This window comes from Heterodontus francisci, chromosome 24 (genome assembly GCF_036365525.1).
Source record: "Heterodontus francisci isolate sHetFra1 chromosome 24, sHetFra1.hap1, whole genome shotgun sequence".
Lineage (NCBI taxonomy): Eukaryota > Metazoa > Chordata > Chondrichthyes > Heterodontiformes > Heterodontidae > Heterodontus > Heterodontus francisci.
In genome coordinates this window covers 78614535-78638750 of record NC_090394.1, presented here as the reverse complement: position 1 = coordinate 78638750, position 24216 = coordinate 78614535, and the positions used below count along the sequence as shown (strand labels likewise).

Below are 24216 nucleotides of genomic sequence, written 5' to 3'. Positions count from 1 at the left end.
AGAGAAGGAATGGTAAGAGTTGCGGGGGGTTGGGGGGGGGCACGGGGGAGAGCTGAAAACCCACGCTGTGGGTTGATTAACACAGGACTCTCCTCTAAAACAGTGGATCTCAAACTTTTTTTGGTTGAAGGACCCCTTTACAAATGGATTCGTAATCCTGAACCCATCAACTAAATTACAATACTATATAATTCTTAGAATTTAAAAGTGCTGCATGTAAAGAGTGTTTTAATAATCCTTTTAGAAAATCAGGTATTTATTACTATCAGTGAGAGAGGTGTGCCTGCTTCTCACTGGACTCTGTCTATCCTTGGCAGGAGCCTGGAGAGGACAACAGCCTGCGGAGAACAGAGCACAGAGAAGGCACTAGGGGAGGAGGTGGAGAGTAACAGTAAGGAGAGGGCAGGGGCGCGGGGAGGCAGCAGGGGTAGGGAGCGGGGGCGCAGGCAGTGGTGTGGGCAGGGGGCGGGGTCGGGGACAGAGTGCAGGGGGAGCGGGCAGGGGGTGGGAGCGGGGGGGGGGGCGGGAGCGGGGCAGCAGGGGGCGTGGCAGTGCAGAGGGAGATGGCGGGGCAGAGGGAGAGGGCGGGGCACAGGGAGAGGGCGGGGGCACAGGGAGAGAGCAGGAACATGCCTCCGGCCACTGCTCATTTGCTTAAATTTGGCCGTAGTATTTTTACATTATTTCACCGACTCCCTGTAAAGTCTTTATGGGCCCCAGTTTGAGAATCACTGCTCTAAAATACAATCTATTCAGTCGTCCAACCCACCCAAACTTCACAGGAATCTCACCGTCTGCCTCAATGCCTCCCAGTCAAATTAGATCAGACATAGCTCAGTGGGTAACACACTCTCTCTCACCTCTGAGGCAGGAGGTTTTGAGTTCAAGTCACATTCCAGAGACGTCAGCACAAAATCTAGTGAACACTCCCAACACAACCATTCCTTGGTTGAGCCAACAATAACAACTTATATTTATATAGCACCTTTAACATAATAAGATGTCTCAAGGCGCTTCACAGAATTGTTATAAAACAAAATATGAGACTGAGCAACAGAAGGAAATATTAGGTCAGATGACCAAAAGTTTGGTCAAAGAGATCAAAGAATCTTAGAGGAAAGTGAGGCGAAGAGATGTAGGGAGGGCATTGGGACCTAGGCAACTGAAGGCACAGCCACCAATGGTGGAGCAATTAAAATCAGGAATGCACAAGAGGCCAGGATTAGAGGAGCACAGATATCCTGGAGGGTTGTGGGGCTGGTGGAAATTACAGAGATAGGGAGGGGTGAGACCATGGAGAGATTTGAAAATAAGGCTGAGAATTTTAAAATCAAGACGTTGCTTGAATGGGAGACAATGTAGGTCAACGGGAACAGGGCAGATAGAGGAATGGGACTTTTTTTTTATTCATTCATGGGATGTGGGCGTCGCTGGCTAGGCCAGCATTTATTGCCCATCCCTAATTGCCCTTGAGAAGGTGGCGGTGAGCTGCCTTCTTGAACCGCTGCAGTCCATGTGGGGTAGGTACACCCACAGTGCTGTTAGGGAGGGAGTTCCAGGATTTTGACCCAGCGACAGTGAAGAAACAGCAATATAGTTCCAAGTCAGGATGGTGTGTGACTTGGAGGGGAACTTGCAGGTGGTGGTGTTCCCATGCATTTGCTGCCATTGTCCTTCTAGTTGGCAGAGGTCGTGGGTTTGGACGGTGCTGTCTAAGGAGCATTGGTGCGTTGCTGCAGTGCATCTTGTAGATGGTACACACTGCTGTCACTGTGCGTCAGTGGTAGAGGGAGTGAATGTTTCTGGATGGGGTGCCAATCAAGCGGGCTGCTTGGTCCTGAATGGTGTCGAGCTTCTTGAGTGTTATTGGAGCTGCACCCATCCAGGCATGTGGAGAGTATTCCATCACACTCCTGACTTGTGCCTTGTAGATGGTGGGCAGGCTTTAGGGAGTCAGGAGGTGAGTTACTCGCCTCAAGATTCCTAGCCTCTGACCTGCTCTAGTAGCCACGGTATTTATATGGCTACTCCAGTTCAGCTTCTGGTCAATGGTAACCCCTAGGATGCTGATAGTGGGGGATTCAGCAATGGTAATGCCGTTGAATGTCAAGGGGAGATGGTTAGATTCTCTCTTGTTGGAGATGGTCATTGCCTGGCACTTGTGTGGTGCAAATGTTACTTGCCACTTATCAGCCCAAGCCTGGCTATTGTCCAAGTCTTGCTGCATTTCTACACGGACTGCTCCAGTATCTGAGGAGACACGAAAGGTGCTGAACATTGTGCAATCATCAGCAAACATCCCCACTTCTGACCTTATGATTGAAGGAAGGTCATTGATGAAGCAGCTGAAGATGGTTGGGCCTAGGACACTACCCTGAGGAACTCCTGCAGTTATGTCCTGGGGCTGAAATGATTGACCTCCAACAACCACAAGCATCTTCCTTTGCACTAGGTATGACTCCTGCCAGCAGAGGGTTTTCCCCCTAATTCTCATTGACTCCAGTTTTGCTCGGGCTCCTGGATGCCATACTCGGTCAAATGCTGCCTTGATGTCAAGGGCAGTCACTCTCACCTCACCTCTTGAGTTCAGCTCTTTTGTTCATGTTTGAACCAAGGCTGTAATGAGGTCAGGAGCTGGGTGGCCTGGCAGAACCCAAACTGAGCGTCAGTGAGCAGGTTATTGCTAAGCAAGTGCCGCTTGATGGCACTGTTGATGACACTTTCCATCACTTTACTGATGATTGAGAGTAGGCTGATGGGGCGGTAATTGGCCGGGTTGAACTTCTCCTGCTTTTTGTGTACAGGACATACCTGGGCAAATTTCCACATTGCAGGGTAGATGCTAGTGTTGTAGCTGTACTGGAACAGCTTGGCTAGGGGCGCGGCAAGTTCTGGAGCACAGGTCTTCAGTACTATTGCCGGAATATTGTCAGGGCCCATTGCTTTTGCTGTATCCAGTGCCTTCAGTCGTTTCTTGATATCACGCGGAGTGAATCGAATTGGCTGAAGTCTGGCATCTGTGATGCTGGGGACTTCAGGAGGAGGCCGAGATGGATCATCAACTCGGCACTTCTGGCTGAAGATTGTTGCAAATGCTTCAGCCTTATCTTTCGCACTGATGTGCTGCGGCCCCCACCATTGAGGATGGGGATATTTGTGGAGCCACCTCCTCCAGTTAGTTGTTTAATTGTCCACCACCATTCACGGCTGGATGTGGCAGGACTGCAGAGATTAGATCTGATCCGTTGGTTATGGGATTACTTAGCTGTCTATTGCATGCTGCTTACACAGTTTGGCACGCAGATAGTCCTGTGTTGTAGTTTCACCAGGTTGACACTTCATTTTGAGGTATGCCTGGTGCTGCTCCTGGCATGCCCTCCTGCACTCTTCATTGAACCAAGGTTGGTCTCCTGGCTGGATGGTAATGGCAGAGAGGGGGATATGCTGGGCCATGAGGTTACTGATTGTGGTTGAGTAGAATTCTGCTGCTGCTGATGGCCCACAGCGCCTCATGGATGCCCAGTTTTGCATTGCTAGATCTGTTCGAAATCTATCCCATTCAGCACGGTGATAGTGCCACACAACATGATGGACGGTATCCTCAATGTGAAGGCGGGACTTCGTCTCCACAACGACTGTGCGGTGGTCACTCCTACCAATACTGCCAGATGCGTCTGCGGCAGGCAGATTGGTGAGGACGAGGTCAAGTATTCTTTCCCCTCCTGTTGGTTCCCTCACCACCTGCCGCATACCCAGTCTAGCAGATATGTCCTTTAGGACTCAGCCAGCTCAGTCAGTAGTGGTGCGACAGAGCCGCTCTTGGTGATGGACATTGAAGTCCCCCACCCAGAGTACATTCTGTGCCCTTGCCACCCTCAGTGCTTCCTCCAAGTGCTGTTCAACATGGAGGAGTACTGACTCATCAGCTGAGGGAAGGCGGTAGGTGGTAATCAGCAGGAGGTTTCCTTGTCCATTTTTGACCTGATGCCATGAGACTTCATGGGGTCCAGAGTCGAGGACTCCCAGGGCAAGTCCCTCCCTACTGTATACCACCGTGCCGCCACCTCTGGGGATGGTGATTGCAGTGTCTGGGACATTGTCAGGTATGATTCCGTGAGTATGACTATGTCAGACTGTTGCTTGACTAGTCTGTGGGACAGCTCTCCCAACTTTGGCACAAGCCCCCAGATGTTAGTAAGGAGGACTTTGCAGGGTCAACAGGGCTGGGTTTACCGTTGTCGTTTCCACTGCCTAGGTCGATGCCAGGTGGTCCGTCCGGTTTCATTTCTTTTTATTGACTTCGTACAGTTCGATACAACTGAGTGGCTAGCTAGGCCATTTCAGAGAGCATGTAAGTGTTGACCACATGTAGGCCAGACCAGGTAAGGACAGCAGATTTCCTTCCCTAAAGGACATTAGTGAACCAGATGGGTTTTTACAACAATCGACAATGGTTTCATGGCCATCATTAGACTAGCTTTTTAATTCCAGATTTATTAATTGAATTCAAATTCCACCTTCTGCTGTGGTGGGATTTGAACCCATGTCCCCAGAGCAATACCCTGGGTCTCTGGGTTACTAGTCCAGTGACAATACGACTATGCCACCGCCTCCCCTTTGGTGCCAGTTAAGACACAGGCACCAGAGTTTTGGATGACCCCAAGTTTACGGAGAGTAAAATATGGGAGACCAGCCAGTGGTGCATTGGAATAGTCAAGTCTAGCAGTAATGAAGGCCTGAATGAGGGTTTCGGCAGATGAGCTGAGACAGGAGCGAAGTCGGGCAATGTTACAGAGGTGGAAATAGGTGGTCTTAGTGATGGCACAAATATGAGGTCGGAAGCTCATCACGGGGTTAAATGTCACACCAAGGTTGCAAATAGACTGGCTTAATCTCAGACTGTTACCAGGGAGAGGGATGGAGTCGGTAGCTCGGGAACGGAGTTTGGACCGGGGATTGAAAACAATGGTTTCAATACTTAATTGGAGAAAATTTCTGCTCGTTCAGTAGCGGATGTAGCATAAGCAGTCTGATAATTTAACAACAATGGAGGAATTGAGATGTTAGAGACCTCCACAACCCACCCACCCCACAATCCAATCTCTCTCCCTCTCAGACGATGAAACCAGTTGTACCGTAATCTTGTGGCCATCCCTTTGTTCCACGGCCTGTGATGTTGGCTAGTGCCTGTGGCCCATCGTGAATACTGGGGCCCTTGTTTCTCCGGGAATGTGGGTGGCGAGTGTATGGGTAGCGTGGTTGGAACGAGCAGGATTCATCGGAGGAGCTGAAGTCTTCATCCATTCCTGCAGGGAGATTAAGCAGCTTCACACCAGCTCTTTCACGCTCGCTCAACAACCTCGCTGGGAAACTGGCTGATAGAGGGCATGACTGGATTGCTGTCTGTCAGCCTGTACCCACTCCTCCCCAGTCTCCAAAAGTAAATAAAAGACCTACTTATTACTTGACTGACCCTGAGCCATGGTCGTACCAATTCTACTTACAGTTTGAGACTGGAAACCTCTAATTCAGCAACAACTCCCCAGTGTTGCAGCTTTCTCCCAATTCACCCCCCGCCCCAACCCCTGCCTCCAGTTTGGCTATGACTGCAAGATCTCCACCCTACAGTGTTCCTGCCCCCCAGTCACACATTGTGGGATTGCCTCTCTACGGCGTTCCTGCCACCCAGTCACACACTGTCGGATCTCCTCCCTACAGCGTTCCTGCCCTCAATCCCACACTGTCGGATCTCCTCCCTACAGTGTTCCTGTCCCCCCCAGTCACACACTGTCGGATCTCCTCCCGATAGCGTTCCTGCCCTCAATCCCACACTGTGGGATTTCTTGGCAAGTGTGAAACAGTCTGAGGCCGTGGCCTATCGCAGCCTATTCAGAACCTGACGCAGTCTTGCTGGTGATTACAGCCTGCTGGCTTTAATGTGTGGAAACAAACTAGACTTTATGTGAAGACAAAGCAGCCTCCTGCAGCAACACCGCAACCTACCTGCATCCCTACGGACTGACTTGGACACTGGGGCTGTGTGCAGGTCGATGAGACTGGCTATCTTCATGTACCCATGCATCAGTGCTAAGGAGCGAGCTGTGTCTCCAATGTTATCCTTCACATCAACCTGAACGTCCTGTGTTTGGAATGGGATTGGCATTAGACTCTGGGTACAAACGCACACACATACACCCCTCCCCACCCTTGACTGAGCTCACACCAGATCTTTTTTTTTATTCATTCATGGCGTGTGGGCGTCACTGGCTATGCCAGCATTTATTGCCCAATCCTAATTGCCCTTGAGAAGGTGGCGGTGAGCTGCCTTCTTGAACCGCTGCAGTCCATGTGGGGTAGGTACACCCACAGTGCTGTTCGGAAGGGAGTTCCAGGATTTTGACCCAGCGACAGTGAAGGAACGGTGATATAGTTCAAGTCAGGATGGTGTGTGACTTGGAGGGGAACTTGCAGGTGGTGGTGTTCCCATGCATTTGCTGCCCTTGTCCTTCTAGTTGGTAGAGGTCGCGGGTTTGGAAGGTGTTGTCTAAGGAGCCTTGGTGCATTGCTGCAGTGCATCTTGTAAATGGTACACACTGCTGCTACTGTGCATCGGTGGCGGAGGGAGTGAATGTTTCTGGATGGGGTGCCAATCAAGTGGGCTGCTTTGTCCTGGATGGTATCGAGCTTCTTGAGTGTTGCTAGAACTTCACCCAACCAGACAAGTGGAGAGTATTCCATCACACTCCTGACTTGTGCCTTGTAGATGATGGACAGGCTTTGGGGAGGCAGGAGGTGAGTTACTCGCCGCAGGATTCCTAGCCTCTGAACTGCTCTTGTAGCCGCGGTATTTATATGGCTACTCCAGTTTAGCTTCTGGTCAATGGTAACCCCTAGGATGTTGATAGTGGGGAATTCAGCGATGGTAATGCCATTAAATGTCAAGGGGTGATGGTTCGATTCTCTCTTGTTGGAGATAGTCATTGCCTGGCAGTTGTGTGGCGCGAATGTTACTTGCCACTTATCAGCCCAAGCCTGGATATTGCCCAAGTCTTGCTGCATTTCTACACGGACTGCTCCAGTATCTGAGGAGACACGAATGGTGCTGAACATTGTGCAATCATCAGCGAACATCCCCACTTCTGACCTTATGATTGAAGGAAGGTCATTGATGAAGCAGCTGAAGATGGTTGGGCCTAGGACACTACCCTGAGGAACTCCTGCAGTGATTTTTTTAGATTTAGATTTCGAGAACAGCATTGAAACAGGCCCTTCGGCCCACCAAGTCTGTGCCGACCATTAACCACCCATTTATACTAATCCTACACCAATCCCATATTCCTACCGCATCCTCACCTGTTCCTATACTCCCTTACCACCTACCTATACTAGGGGCAATTTATAATGGCCAATTTACCTACCAACCTGCAAGTCTTTTGGCTGTGGGAGGAAACCGGAGCACCCGGAGGAAACCCACGCAGACACAGGGAGAACTTGCAAACTCCACACAGGCAGTACCCAGAATTGAACCCGGGTCGCTGGAGCTGTGAGGCTGCGGTGCTAACCACTGCGCCACTGTTCCAGCTCAGGTCCAAACTGGGCTCACTAAATCCACAACCAGAACTTGAATATCTGGGGATGTTTGTTTCTACTGGGCCAGACATACAGTGCTCAAATCAGAACCAATAAACACAAACCCTCCGTCCCACAGTCCCTCCACCTGTCCAGCTCCCATCTAGTCACTCATTGGCACAGAAATGCTGGCTCTTTCCCCATTACTGAGTACCTCAGTGTTGACTAGTGCGGTGGGGCAGGCCCAGTCTCTAAACAGGCTGCGCACAGTCCAGCACTTCCACAGGTGCAACCATGCCCTGCTGTAAGAGTGCATCCTGTGTCTAATTATCCACAGCCTGATATCAGCTGACTCAGCACAGGCAGGGACTGACTGCTGACTCCCTGGTCTGTGGGGTTCAGCTGCTCACCACTAATGATGGGGCAGCCTGTCAGCCTGACCTAGATACAAGTCCTGTACGAGGTCAGGATCATAAACACACAAAGCAGAAGAACATCTACCATCAATAGACAGCTGAAAGGCTGTCACACTGAGCTGACACTTCACAGCTACTCATCTGCCTCAACCCAGAACTCTTAATGCAATACAGGATAAGATGGTAAGTGAGAGACACATACATGGTTCAGGAGGTATTGGACTATGATCTCATGCCCAGAGGCAGCAGCTTCCATCAGAGGCGTAAATCCATACACAGGCTCTCTAAAACAGAAGACGGCAGTGTTAACTCAATTACTGCAGAGATGGGTTCGAAATATTCGGGGCTATTGGTATTACATGGGGAGGAGTGGGGTGGAGGGAGATGGGTGTTGGGAGTAGGGTGGGGGAGCAAGGAACCGGAGACATATTGAAACAGTGCCTTGAGATACAGACCAATAGTAAAAGACTCTGCAGTAACTAGACAAAACCTCATATGCAAGGTTTACATTACAGACGTTCATTTGGTATTTTTGTACCAAGGAGATAAAAGTAATATTGTGGAGAGATTATTTATCTGTCTAAATGAACAGGTCAAGTGATGACTGATAGAGATCTTCAAGATCATAGAAGGGTTTAATAGAGTAGTGAGTGACAAAAGCACAAATTTAATATAATTTCAAAAAGAATTAAAGGGGGTAGAATGCAATAAGGTTTAGATTTACAGCATATGTATATGAACATACAGTGCGGTAAATATGATTGGTGAGCTGCAGGCACAGACGGCCACATGGAAATATGATGTTGTGTAATAACAGTGATAATGGAGACCTGCCTCAAATAAGGGCAGGACTGGGTACTATATATTCCTGGATACAAGGTGTTCAGGAAAGATAGGGAAGGAAAGAGAGGAGGAGGGATAGCAGTATTGATTAAGGAGAATATTACAGCACTGTAGAGAGAGGATGTCCCAGACGGGTCAAGGACAGAATCTAGTTAGTTAGAACTAAGAAAAAATAGAGGTACCATTACACTACTGGGTGTATTCTAAAGGCCACCAACTAATCAGAAAGATATAGAGGAACAAATTTGCAAGGAAATTACAGAGAGGTGCAAAAACTATAGAGTCGTTATAATGGGGGAATTTAATTATCCTAATATAATATTAACTGGGATAGTAATAGTGTAAAGGGCAGAGAGGGAGAAGAGTTTCTGAAGTGTGTTCAGGAGAATTTTCTAGATCAGTATCTTTCCAGTCCAACAAGGAGGAAGGCATTGCTGGATCTGGTTCTGGGAAATGAGGTAGGTCAAGTGGATCAAGTGTCAGTCGGGGAATATTTAGGGGCAGTGATCAGAGTAACATAAGTTTTAGACTATCTATCGAAAAAGACAAGGAGCAATCGAGAGTAAAAATAATTAATTGAGAGGAGGCTAACTTCAATTGGGTGAGAATGGATCTGGCCCAGGTAAACTGGAATCAAAGACTGGCAGGCAAAACTGTAATTGAGCAATAGGCTGTCTTTAAAGAGGAGATAGTTCAGCTACAGTCGAGGTACATTCCTACAAGGGGGAAAGGTAGGACAAACAAAGTCAGAGCCCCCTGGAAGACAAAAGAATTAGAGAGAGTAAGATAAGCCGAAAGAGAGTGCGTATGACAGATGTCAGGTTGATAATGCAAGTGAGAATCAGGCTGAATAAAAAAAATTCCAAGGGAAGTGAAAAAAGAAATAAGAGAAAGTATAAGGAGAGTGGCAGCTAACATAAAAGGGAATACAAAAGGTTTCCATAGGCATATAAATAGTAAACGGTTAGTAAAAGCAGGAGTGGGCCGATTAGGGACCACAAAGTAGATTTACACATGGAGACAGAGGGCATGGCTGAGGTACTAAATGAGTACTTTGCATCTGTCTTTACCAAGGAAGAAGATGCTGCCAAAGTCATAGTGAAAGAGAAGGTAGTTGAGACACTGAATGGGCTAAAAATTGATAAAGAGGAGGTATTAAGATAGGCTGGCTGAGCTTAAAGTTGATAAGTCACCAGGACTGGATCAGATGCATCCGAGGATACTGAGGACTCTAAGGGTAGAAATTGTGGAGGCACTGGCTATAATCTTCCAATTCTCTTTAGATATGGGGCGATGCCAGAGGACTGAGGAATTGCAAATGTTACATCCCTGTTCAAAAAAGGGTGTAAGGATAAGCCCAGCAACTATAGGCCAGTCAGTTTAACCTCGGTGGTGGGAAAGCTTTTAGAAACGATAATTTGGGACAAAATTAACGATCACTTGGACAAATGTGGATTAATTAAGGAAGGTTAGCATGGACTTGCTCAGGGAAAATTGTGCTTAACTAATTTGTTTGAGTTTTTTGATGAGGTAACAGAGAGGTTGATGCAGTTTATGTCGTGTGCATGGACTTCCAAAAGGTGTTCGATAAAAATGCCACATAATAGGCTTGTCAGCAAAATTGAAGCACATGGAAACAAAATCTGCTGAGTGACAGGAAACAGAAGTAGTGGTGAAGAGTTATTTTTCAGACTGCAGGAAGGTATATAGTGGGTTTCCCCAGGGGCCGGTATTAGGACCACTACTTTTCTTAATCTATGTCAATGATTTAATCTTGGGTATACAGGGCACAATTTCAAAATTTGCAGATGACACAAAACTTGGAAGTATTGTGAACTATGAGGAGGATAGAGATAAACTTCATACAGAGAAGTATAAAGTGATACATTTGGGGCGGCGCAGTGGTTAGCACCGCAGCCTCACAGCTCCAGAGACCCGGGTTCAATTCTGGGTACTGCCTGTGCGGAGTTTGCAAGTTCTCCCTGTGACCACATGGGTTTTCGCCGGGTGCTCCGGTTTCCTCCCACCGCCAAAGACTTGCAGGTGATAGGTAAATTGGCCATTGAAAATTGCCCCTAGTGTAGGTGGGTGGTAGGGAATATGGGATTACTGTAGGGTTAGTATAAATGGGTGGTTCTTGGTTGGCACAGACTCGGTGGGCCGAAGGGCCTGTTTCAGTGCTGTATCTCTAAATAAAAATAAATTAAATAGAACATAGACCGGCTGGTGGAATGGGCGGACACATGGCAGATGAAATTTCATACAGAGAAGTATAAAGTGATACATTTTGATAGGAAGAACAAGAAGAGGCAAGGATGCAATTCTAAAGGGGGTGCAGGAGCAGAGGGACCTGGGGGTATATGTGCACAAATCATTGAAGGTGGCAGGGCAGGTTGAGAAAGTGGTTAATACGGCATAGGGAATCCTGGGCATTATAAATTGAGGCAGAGGTTACAAAAGCAAGGAGATATGATAAACCTTTATAAAATACTGGTTCGGCCTCAACTGGAGCATTGTGTCCAATTCCGGGCAGTGCACTTCAGGAAGGAAGTGAAGGCATTGGAGAGGGTGCAGAAAAGATTCACAAGAATGGTACAGGGATGAGGGACTTCATTTATGTGGATGAATTGGAGAAGGCAGGGTAGTTTTCTTAGTTAAAATTGAGAAGAGACTTAATAGAGGTGTTGAAAATCATGAGGGGTCTAGACAGAGTAGGTAGAGAGAAACTGTTCCCATTGGCGGAGGATCGAGAACCAGAAGACAGAGATTTAAGGTGATTGGCAAAAGAACCAGAGGTGACATGAGGAAAAACTATTTTGCACAGCAAGAGGTTAGGATCTGGAATGCACTGCCTGAGAGTGTGGTGGAGGCAGATTCAACCGTGGCTTTCAAAAGGGAATTGGATAATTATCTGAAGAGAAAAGGATTTGCAGGGAAAAGGCGGGGGAGTGGGACCAGCTGAGTTGCTCTCACAGAGAGCCAGCAAGGGCACGATGGGCCGAATGGCCTCCTTCTGTGCTGTAACCATTCTATGATTCTATAAAAAATGTGTTTACCCAGAGAGTGGGTAGAACGTGGACTACACTGACACAAATTGTGTTGAAGCAGAGTCCAGAAATTCTTGTAAAAGCTGATTAAGATAAGTTGCTTCAGAGAAAGAATATTAAAGATTCTGGAAAGCCAGCAAGTGGGGGGAAAACGTTCTGTCATATTCTAAATTAATGTTTCCGGTGGAGATGAGATTCTCGGATAAGGTCAATAGTTTTGATCCAGCACATTATCAGCTATCTAGATGCTGATAGGTCTGCTGTGCATTTGCAAGTGTTTTTAATTTTTTTTGTGTGAGCAGTGAATGAAACACAGGACATGCTCTCAGAGTGAAGGACATGCAAGCTGTATCCGCTCTGTGTCTTACTTTAGGTTTGCATCGGCCCTGTTGTCCAGAAGGAACTTCACCATCTGCTGGTGCCCAGTGCTGGTGCAATGGAACAGTGCAGTCCAGCCTCTGTCATCCTTCAACTCCAGCTCAGCCCCTTGCTGCATGATTGTAAGAAAAGGCCATTCAGCCATCAAATCTGAGCATTCTAGCCCTCCCACTGAAGCCCTAATTTTCATTTCTGGTTCTACTTCTGTAGCTTAGCTTGCAGTAAGATTCTGCATTTATATGTTCTACTTTTCCCATTTAATATTTATATCCTTAATGATGTCCCATTAACCGCCTCCTCTTCTCACTGCAGATTTGAGTCTTCTCTAATCTTTCCTCATAGCTTCTTCCTTTACACTCGATCAGTCTGGGTGTCCTCTCCTGCTTCTCTCTAATATATCTTTGGCGTTGTGACGACCATTATGTCAAATGAGGACTGTCCAGTGCACTATACATCCCCAGCATAACCGCTGTGGAATCATATGTAACGGTTCTGGCTACGTATCCAAGTATTCCATTTCCACTGCCTGGACATTGAAAGTGACGGGTCTTTTAATCCCAGTTTCCTCTACGTCTGCACCACTTCAATCCCATTTATTGCATACTCAGGACATTCTGTTGCCTTGTGTGCACTGCATTATGTCCATCAGCCTCTATAATCCAACCTATATCTCTGACATGTCCCCAGCTACACAGCACAACCAGTGAGTCTGAATCAAACTGACCTGAAGCAGGAAATAGGCGATGCTCTCGTTGCCACAGCTCGCTGCCAGCATCAGCGCGCTCTGTCCTCTCCCAGTCGTCGTGTTGACATCCACACCCGTCTCCAGCAAGAGATGGACAATGGTATCATGGCCGATGTATGATGCATACATCAGAGGGGTCCAACCCCCCCGGTTCTTCTGATTTGGGTTCACCTTTCCTCTAAACATGGCACATTGTGAGTCATTCCCTGTGCCCAGCAGGTTCCCCCGCACATTGACCCAGCTTCTCACCGCCTCCCCAAACACTGACCCAGCTTCACACCGCCTCCCCAAACACTGACCCAGCCCTCACACTGTCCCAGCCCCTCACACTGACCTAGCCCCTCACACTGTCCCAGCCCCTCACACTGACCCAGCCCCTCACAACTCACCCCCCAACACTGACCCAGCCCCTCACACCTCCCCCAACACTGACCCAGCGCCTCACACCCCCCCCAACACTGACCCAGCCCCTCACACCACCCCCAACACTGACCCAGCCCCCCCAACACTGACCCAGCCCCTCACACCTCCCCCAACACTGACCCAGCCCCTCACACAGCCCCCAACACTGACCCAGCCCCTCACACCTTCCCCAACACTGACCCAGCCCCTCACACCTCCCCCAACACTGACCCAGCCCCTCACACCCCCCCCCAACACTGACCCAGCCCCTCACACCCCCCCAACACTGACCCAGCCCCTCACACACACCCCAACACTGACCCAGCCCCTCACACCTCCCCCAACACTGACCCAGCCCCTCACACCTTCCCCAACACTGACCCAGCCCCTCACACCTCCCCCAACACTGACCCAGCCCCTCACACCCCCCCCAACACTGACCCAGCCCCTCACACCCCCCCAACACTGACCCAGCCCCTCACACACACCCCAACACTGACCCAGCCCCTCACACCTCCCCCAACACTGACCCAGCCCCTCACACACACCCCAACACTGACCCAGCCCCTCACACTGACCCAGCCCCTCACACCCCCCCAACACTGACCCAGCCCCTCACACCTCCCCCAACACTGACCCAGCCCCTCACAACCCCCCCCAACACTGACCCAGCCCCTCACATCCCCAACAATGACCCAGCCCCTCACACTATCCCAGCCCCTCACACTGTCCCAGCCCCTCACACTGTCCCAGCCCCTCACATCCCCCCCAACACTGACCCAGCCCTCACACTGACCCAGCCCCTCACACTGACCTAGCCCCTCACACCCCCCAACACTGACCCAGCCCCTCACACTGACCCAGCCCCTCACATCCCCCCCAACACTGACCCAGCCCTCACACTGTCCCAGCCCCTCACACTGACCCAGCCCCTCACATCCCCCCCAACACTGACCCAGCCCTCACACTGTCCCAGCCCCTCACACTGTCCCAGCCCCTCACACTATCCCAGCCCCTCACACTGACCCAGCCCTCACCCTGTCCCAGCCCCTCACACTATCCCAGCCCCTCACACTGGCCCAGCCCCACACTGACCCAGCCCCTCACTTCCCCTCCAACACTGACCCAGCCCTCACACTGTCCCAGCCCCTCACACTATCCCAGCCCCCAACACTGACCCAGCCCCTCACATCCCCCCCAACACTGACCCAGCCCTCACACTGTCCCAGCCCCTCACACTATCCCAGCCCCTCTCACTGACCCAGCCCCTCACACCCCCCCAACACTGACCCAGCCCCTCACACCGCCCCCAACACTGACCCAGCCCCTCACAACCCCCCCGTCACGCTGACCCAGCCCCTCACACCCTAGGTGGCGGCGGTGTAGTGGTCTTGTCACGGGTCTAGTAATCTAGAGACCAGGCTAATGCTGTGGGGACATGGGTTTGAATCCCACCACGGCAGATGGTGAAATTTTAATTCAATTAATAAATCTAGAATTAAAATTAAAAACCTAGTCTAATGATGACCATGAATCCATTGTCGATTATTCTTAAAAACCCCATATGGTTCACTAATGTCCTTCAGGGAAGGAAAACTGCTGTCCTTACCTGATCTGGTCTATATGTGACTCCAGACCCACAGCAATGTGGTTGACTCTTAAAATGCTCTCTGAAATGGCTCAGCAAGCCACTCAGGTCTAGGGCAGTTAGGGATGAGCAATAAATGCTGGCCAAGCCAGCGACGCCCACATCCCATAAACAAAACAAAATGACCCAGCCTCACACTGCCTGGAATTATCGATGTGGGTGTTACTCTGGGAGTAGTGATGTGGGTGTTACTCTGGGATTATCGATGTGGGTGTTACTCTGGGACTAGTGATGTGGGTGTTACTCTGGGACTAGTGATGTGGGTGTTACTCTGGGATTATCGATGTGGGTGTTACTCTGGGACTAGTGATGTGGGTGTTACTCTGGGATTATCGATGTGGGTGTTACTCTGATGTGGGTGTTACTCTGGGATTATCAATGTGGGTGTTACTCTGGGACTAGTGATGTGGGTGTTACTCTGGGATTATCGATGTGGGTGTTACTCTGGGACTAGTGATGTGGGTGTTACTCTGGGATTATCGATGTGGGTGTTACTCTGGGACTAGTGATGTGGGTGTTACTCTGGGATTATCGATGTGGGTGTTACTCTGGGAGTAGTGATGTGGGTGTTACTCTGATGTGGGTGTTACTCTGGGATTATCAATGTGGGTGTTACTCTGGGACTAGTGATGTGGGTGCTACTCTGATGTGGGTGTTACTCTGGGATTATCAATGTGGGTGTTACTCTGGGACTAGTGATGTGGGTGTTACTCTGGGATTATCGATGTGGGTGTTACTCTGGGACTAGTGATGTGGGTGTTACTCTGATGTGGGTGTTACTCTGGGATTATCAATGTGGGTGTTACTCTGGGACTAGTGATGTGGGTGTTACTCTGGGACTAGTGATGTGGGTGTTACTCTGATGTGGGTGTTACTCTGGGATTATCAATGTGGGTGTTACTCTGGGACTAGTGATGTGGGTGTTACTCTGGGACTAGTGATGTGGGTGTTACTCTGATGTGGGTGTTACTCTGGGATTATCAATGTGGGTGTTACTCTGGGACTAGTGATGTGGGTGTTACTCTGGGATAATCAATGTGGGTGTTACTCTGGGACTAGTGATGTGGGTGTTACTCTGGGACTAGTGATGTGGGTGTTACTCTGATGTGGGTGTTACTCTGGGATTATCAATGTGGGTGTTACTCTGGGACTAGTGATGTGGGTGTTACTCTGATGTGGGTGTTATTCTGGGATTATCAATGTGGGTGTTACTCTGGGACTAGTGATGTGGGTGTTACTCTGGGATTATCCATTTGGGTGTTACTCTGGGATTATCGATGTGGGTGTTACTCTGGGACTAGTGATGTGGGTGTTACTCTGGGATTATCGATGTGGGTGTTACTCTGGGACTAGTGATGTGGGTGTTACTCTGGGATTATCGATGTGGGTGTTACTCTGGGATTATCGATGTGGGTGTTATTCTGGGATAAGTAATGTGGGTGTTACTCTGGGATTATCAATGTGGGTGTTACTCTGGGACTAGTGATGTGGGTGTTACTCTGGGATTATCGATGTGGGTGTTACTCTGGGACTAGTGATGTGGGTGTTACTCTGGGATTATCGATGTGGGTGTTACTCTGGGAGTAGTGATGTGGGTGTTACTCTGGGACTCGTGATGTGGGTGTTACTCTGGGATTATCGATGTGGGTGTTACTCTGGGACTAGTGATGTGTGTGTTACTCTGGGACTAGTGATGTGGGTGTTACTCTGGGATTATCGATGTGGGTGTTACTCTGGGACTAGTGATGTGGGTGTTACTCTGGGATTATCGATGTGGGTGCTATTCTGGGATAAGTAATGTGTGTGTTACTCTGGGATTATCGATGTGGGTGTTACTCTGGGACTAGTGATGTGGGTGTTACTCTGGGACTAGTGATGTGGGTGTTACTCTGGGATTATCAATGTGGGTGTTACTCTGGGACTAGTGATGTGGGTGTTACTCTGGGATTATCGATGTGGGTGTAACTCTGGGATTATCAATGTGGGTGTTACTCTGGGACTAGTGATGTGGGTGTTACTCTGGGACTAGTGATGTGGGTGTTACTCTGGGATTATCGATGTGGGTGTTACTCTGGGACTAGTGATGTGGGTGTTACTCTGGGACTAGTGATGTGGGTGTTACTCTGGGATTATCGATGTGGGTGTTACTCTGGGATTATCGATGTGGGTGTTACTCTGGGACTAGTGATGTGGGTGTTACTCTGGGATTATCGATGTGGGTGTTACTCTGGGACTAGTGATGTGGGTGTTACTCTGGGATTATCGATGTGGGTGTTACTCAGGACTAGTCATGTGGGTGTTACTCTGGGATTATCGATGTGGGTGTTACTCTGGGATTATCGATGTGGGTGTTATTCTGGGATAAGTAATGTGGGTGTTACTCTGGGATTATCGATGTGGGTGTTACTCTGGGACTAGTGATGTGGGTGTTACTCTGGGATTATCGATGTGGGTGTTACTCTGGGACTAGTGATGTGGGTGTTACTCTGGGATTATCGATGTGGGTGTTACTCTGGGAGTAGTGATGTGGGTGTTACTCTGGGACTCGTGATGTGGGTGTTACTCTGGGATTATCGATGTGGGTGTTACTCTGGGACTAGTGATGTGGGTGTTACTCTGGGACTAGTGATGTGGGTGTTACTCTGGGATTATCGATGTGGGTGTTACTCTGGGACTAGTGATGTGGGTGTTACTCTGGGATTATCGATGTGGGTGTTACTCTGGGATTATCGATGTGGGTGCTATTCTGGGATAAGTAATGTGTGTGTTACTCTGGGATTATCGATGTGGGTGTTACTCTGGGACTAGTGATGTGGGTGTTACTCTGGGACTAGTGATGTGGGTGTTACTCTGGGATTATCAATGTGGGTGTTACTCTGGGACTAGTGATGTGGGTGTTACTCTGGGATTATCGATGTGGGTGTAACTCTGGGATTATCAATGTGGGTGTTACTCTGGGACTAGTGATGTGGGTGTTACTCTGGGACTAGTGATGTGGGTGTTACTCTGGGATTATCGATGTGGGTGTTACTCTGGGACTAGTGATGTGGGTGTTACTATGGGATTAGTGATTTGGGTGTTACTCTGGGATTATCAATGTGGGTGTTACTCTGGGATTATCGATGTGGGTGTTACTCTGGGACTAGTGATGTGGGTGTTACTCTGGGACTAGTGATGTGGGTGTTACTCTGGGATTATCGATGTGGGTGTTACTCTGGGACTAGTGATGTGGGTGTTACTCTGGGATTATCGATGTGGGTGTTACTCTGGGAGTAGTGATGTGGGTGTTACTCTGGGACTCGTGATGTGGGTGTTACTCTGGGATTATCGATGTGGGTGTTACTCTGGGACTAGTGATGTGGGTGTTACTCTGGGACTAGTGATGTGGGTGTTACTCTGGGATTATCGATGTGGGTGTTACTCAGGACTAGTCATGTGGGTGTTACTCTGGGATTATCGATGTGGGTGTTACTCTGGGATTATCGATGTGGGTGTTACTCTGGGATAAGTAATGTGGGTGTTACTCTGGGATTATCGATGTGGGTGTTACTCTGGGACTAGTGATGTGGGTGTTACTCTGGGATTATCGATGTGGGTGTTACTCTGGGACTAGTGATGTGGGTGTTACTCTGGGATTATCGATGTGGGTGTTACTCTGGGAGTAGTGATGTGGGTGTTACTCTGGGACTCGTGATGTGGGTGTTACTCTGGGATTATCGATGTGGGTGTTACTCTGGGACTAGTGATGTGGGTGTTACTCTGGGACTAGTGATGTGGGTGTTACTCTGGGATTATTGATGTGGGTGTTACTCTGGGACTAGTGATGTGGGTGTTACTCTGGGATTATCGATGTGGGTGCTATTCTGGGATAAGTAATGTGTGTGTTACTCTGGGATTATCGATGTGGGTGTTACTCTGGGACTAGTGATGTGGGTGTTACTCTGGGATTATCGATGTGGGTGTTACTCTGGGACTAGTGATGTGGGTGTTACTCTGGGATTATCAATGTGGGTGTTACTCTGGGACTAATGATGTGGGTGTTACTCTGGGATTATCGATGTGGGTGTAACTCTGGGAATATCAATGTGGGTGTTACTCTGGGACTAGTGATGTGGGTGTTACTCTGGGACTAGTGATGTGGGTGTTACTCTGGGATTATCAATGTGGGTGTTACTCTGGGACTAGTGATGTGGGTGTTACTCTGGGATTATCGATGTGGGTGTAACTCTGGGATTATCAATGTGGGTGTTACTCTGGGACTAGTGATGTGGGTGTTACTCTGGGACTAGTGATGTGGGTGTTACTCTGGGATTATCGATGTGGGTGTTACTCTGGGACTAGTGATGTGGGTGTTACTCTGGGACTAGTGATGTGGGTGTTACTCTGGGATTATCGATGTGGGTGTTACTCTGGGATTATCGATGTGGGTGTTATTCTGGGATAAGTAATGTGGGTGTTACTCTGGGATTATCGATGTGGGTGTTACTCTGGGACTAGTGATGTGGGTGTTACTCTGGGATTATCGATGTGGGTGTTACTATGGGACTAGTGATGTGGGTGTTACTCTGGGATTATCGATGTGGGTGTTACTCTGGGATTATCGATGTGGGTGTTACTCTGGGACTAGTGATGTGGGTGTTACTCTGGGATTATCGATGTGGGTGTTACTCTGGGACTAGTGATGTGGGTGTTACTCTGGGATTATCAATGTGGGTGTTACTCTGGGACTAGTGATGTGGGTGTTACTCTGGGATTATCGATGTGGGTGTAACTCTGGGATTATCAATGTGGGTGTTACTCTGGGACTAGTGATGTGGGTGTTACTCTGGGACTAGTGATGTGGGTGTTACTCTGGGATTATCGATGTGGGTGTTACTCTGGGATTATCGATGTGGGTGTTATTCTGGGATAAGTAATGTGGGTGTTACTCTGGGATTATCGATGTGGGTGTTACTCTGGGACTAGTGATGTGGGTGTTATTCTGGGATTATCGATGTGGGTGTTACTATGGGACTAGTGATGTGGGTGTTACTCTGGGATTATCGATGTGGGTGTTACTCTGGGAGTAGTGATGTGGGTGTTACTCTGGGACTCGTGATGTGGGTGTTACTCTGGGATTATCGATGTGGGTGTTACTCTGGGACTAGTGATGTGGGTGTTACTCTGGGACTAGTGATGTGGGTGTTACTCTGGGATTATCGATGTGTGTGTTACTCTGGGACTAGTGATGTGGGTGTTACTCTGGGATTATCGATGTGGGTGTTACTCTGGGATTATCGATGTGGGTGTTACTCTGGGATTATCGATGTGGGTGTTATTCTGGGATAAGTAATGTGGGTGTTACTCTGGGATTATCGATGTGGGTGTTACTCTGGGAGTAGTGATGTGGGTGTTACTCTGGGACTCGTGATGTGGGTGTTACTCTGGGATTATCGATGTGGGTGTTACTCTGGGACTAGTGATGTGGGTGTTACTCTGGGACTAGTGATGTGGGTGTTACTCTGGGATTATCGATGTGTGTGTTACTCTGGGACTAGTGATGTGGGTGTTACTCTGGGATTATCGATGTGGGTGTTACTCTGGGATTATCGATGTGGGTGTTACTCTGGGATTATCGATGTGGGTGTTATTCTGGGATAAGTAATGTGGGTGTTACTCTGGGATTATCGATGTGGGTGTTACTCTGGGACTAGTGATGTGGGTGTTACTCTGGGATTATCGATGTGGGTGTTACTCTGGGACTAGTGATGTGGGTGTTACTCTGGGATTATTGATGTGAGTGTTACTCTGGGATTAGTGATGCAGAATCTCATACTGGGATTAATGTCAGACTGACAATACTAACAAGCTGACATGCACACAAGCACTATTGCAGTTTGGCAGGTCAAAAGACAACATTCAGGTACTGAAACACACAATCTAATGGTCCATTAATATTTATCAAGCAGATAGTTTAAAAATCTCTACAGGTAGATTTCAGGCCGATTTTGAAGAATTCACATCTTTAAATATAGGCATTTCCATATGCTGAAATGGTATCACTGCATGTTGGGACTCATTGGCAGTCAACAGTCCACCTGCTCTTACCTGTGGATGCACTCTTTCACTACATCATACTGCCCAATCGATGATGCCGTATGAAGGTCTAATGGAACGTCCAGGTCCTCACAGCCAATCAGCTGCTCAAAGCTGTGCCACATGGACAGGCTGCGATTCAGAAGCTCCGTCTCACTCGACTCATCACTCAGCTCAGACATGCTGCACTCAATTCCTGTACAGATAGATAAGTTCATCACACCAACTCCATTATGTCACATCAACACTGGAGTCAGAAATCAGAGACAGCCCAAGCCTGGGACATCTTACAGTTAGGTTAGGATGGTGCAAGTACCTTCAGTATCCTTGGGGTTGGTACTGCGCTCAGGCACTAGTCACATTGCTGTCTATATGCACTGACCATTCAGGACACAATCTCTGCTGATGTTTGGACCTCAGTGGCATCAAGTCATGTAGCATCTGCTGCGATGAGGATGCCAAAGAATGAAGTGAGATTTTCATAGGATGAGAATGTCACAGATCTGTGAATAAACACTAATTCACTGACGTTTTTTAAAAATTAAAAATGATTAAATCATTTCAGGAGTTGCAGAAATTTACAGTTGTCCCATCAGTGTGTCATTACCCTTGTTGTTATGGGTTACTGTGTCCCATCAGTGTGTCATGACCCTTGTTGCTATGGGTTACTGTGTCCCATCAGTGTGTCATGACCCTTGTTGCTATGGGTTACTGTGTCCCATCAGTGTGTCATGACCCTTGTTGCTATGGGTTACTGTGTCCCATCAGTGTGTCATTACCCTTGTTGCTTTGGGTTACTGTGTCCCATCAGTGTGTCATGACCCTTGTTGCTATGGGTTACTGTGTCCCATCAGTGTGTCATGACCCTTGTTGCTATGGGTTACTGTGTCCCATCAGTGTGTCATTACCCTTGTTGCTATGGGTTACTGTGCCCCATCAGTGTGTCATTACCCTTGTTGCTATAGGTTACTGTGCCCCATCAGTGTGTTATTACCCTTGTTGCTATGGGTTACTGTGTCCCATCAGTGTGTCATTACCCCTTGTTGCTATAGGTTACTGTGCCCCATCAGTGTGTCATAACCCTTGTTGCTCTGGGTTACTGTGCCCCATCAGTGTGTCATTACCCTTGTTGCTATGGGTTACTGTGTCCCATCAGTGTGTCATAACCCCTGTTGCTATGGGTTACTGTGCCCCATCAGTGTGTCATTACCCTTGTTGCTATGGGTTACTGTGTCCCATCAGTGTGTCATAACCCTTGTTGCTATGGGTTACTGTGCCCCATCAGTGTGTCATGACCCTTGTTGCTATGGGTTACTGTGTCCCATCAGTGTGTCATTACCCTTGTTTAGTTTAGTTTAGAGATACAGCACTGAAACAGGCCCTTCGGCCCACCGAGTCTGTGCCGACCATCAACCACCCACTTATACTAATCCTACACTAATCCCATATCCCTACCACATCCCCACCTGTCCCTATATTTTCCTACCACCTACCTATACTAGTGACAATTTATAATGGCCAATTTACCTACCAACCTGCAAGTCTTTTGGCTGTGGGAGGAAACCGGAGCACCCGGAGAAAACCCACGCGGACACAGGGAGAACTTGCAAACTCCACACAGGCAGTACCCAGAATTGAACCCGGGTCAGTGGAGCTGTGAGGCTGCGGTGCTAACCACTGCGCCGCCCATATTGCTATGGGTTACTGTGTCCCATCAGTGTGTCATTACCCTTGTTGCTCTGGGTTACTGTGTCCCATCAGTGTGTCATTACCCTTGTTGCTATGGGTTACTGTGTCCCATCAGTGTGTCATTACCCTTGTTGCTATGGGTTACTGTGTCCCATCAGTGTGTCATTACCCTTGTTGCTCTGGGTTACTGTGTCCCATCAGTGTGTCATGACCCCTGTTGCTATGGGTTACTGTGCCCCATCAGTGTGTCATAACCCCTGTTGCTCTGGGTTACTGTGTCCCATCAGTGTGTCATTACCCTTGTTGCTCTGGGTTACTGTGTCCCATCAGTGTGTCATTACCCTTGTTGCTCTGGGTTACTGTGTCCCATCAGTGTGTCATGACCCCTGTTGCTATGGGTTACTGTGTCCCATCAGTGTGTCATGACCCCTGTTGCTATGGGTTACTGTGTCCCATCAGTGTGTCATTACCCTTGTTGCTCTGGGTTACTGTGTCCCATCAGTGTGTCATTACCCTTGTTGCTATGGGTTACTGTGTCCCATCAGTGTGTCATTACCCTTGTTGCTATGGGTTACTGTGTCCCATCAGTGTGTCATTACCCTTGTTGCTCTGGGTTACTGTGTCCCATCAGTGTGTCATTACCCTTGTTGCTATGGGTTACTGTGTCCCATCAGTGTGTCATTACCCTTGTTGCTATGGGTTACTGTGTCCCATCAGTGTGTCATGACCCCTGTTGCTATGGGTTACTGTGTCCCATCAGTGTGTCATGACCCCTGTTGCTATGGGTTACTGTGCCCCATCAGTGTGTCATTACCCTTGTTGCTCTGGGTTACTGTGTCCCATCAGTGTGTCATGAACCCTGTTGCTATGGGTTACTGTGTCCCATCAGTGTGTCATTACCCTTGTTGCTATGGGTTACTGTGCCCTCTGACCCGAGGCCTGCTGCCTGCCACGCCAGATTATTTTTGTTCCAATCTTCCCCTACAACCGCGGGAAATGTCAGTCAATATTCCCTCCTCTCCTCCTCCCGGCCCCCGCAGTGCTCGGTACCTTTTTAAATACGGAATTGTCATTGGACAGAAAATGGCCACGGCGCTCCTCAGCACTGGTTCCCTTCCGGCTACATGGTCATGTGACTGGGACTAGCCAATCACACAGGCAGCATAAACAAGGAGAGGTTGGTGGCAGCAAGAAAGGGGTTTCGGCTTGAACAAAGAGCCCTGCTCCTCCCAGCATAGCGCCACTGCCTCGGAGGACTCAGTGCTGCTCTTCTTCATTCTGATCATTTTATCCTGACTTCGACAAGGAAACTTTGCTATTACTCCGGTTGTGTGTGACTTATTGCCTTGTTTTAAGAAAAAAGAATTCAAGAAGCTCTACAGCCAATGAAGCACTTGTGAAGTG

General features: G+C 48.6%; 1 protein-coding gene across 5 annotated transcripts in view; it reads right to left on the bottom strand.

The window, feature by feature from the left end:
* Positions 1-23947, bottom strand: part of anks3 (ankyrin repeat and sterile alpha motif domain containing 3) — a 104962-nt gene extending 81015 nt beyond the window's left edge. For 2 of the 5 annotated variants that reach the window (XR_010977427.1, XM_068056733.1), the window contains exons 1-8: positions 23863-23939; positions 21440-21626; positions 21136-21319; positions 12978-13176; positions 12244-12365; positions 8188-8269; positions 6004-6139; positions 5136-5306 (exon numbers count right to left, since the gene is read on the bottom strand). Coding sequence is in view for 4 of the 5 variants with exons in the window: in XM_068056733.1 (XP_067912834.1) it covers positions 5136-5306; positions 6004-6139; positions 8188-8269; positions 12244-12365; positions 12978-13176; positions 21136-21305 (880 nt within the window). In the remaining variant the exon portion in view is untranslated. Of the gene's footprint in view, positions 1-5135; positions 5307-6003; positions 6140-8187; positions 8270-12243; positions 12366-12977; positions 13177-21135; positions 21320-21439; positions 21627-23862 lie in introns of all 5 variants that reach the window. The other 3 variants (XM_068056735.1, XM_068056736.1, XM_068056737.1) reach the window with 3 other exon arrangements.
* Positions 23948-24216: the final 269 nt, after the last annotated feature.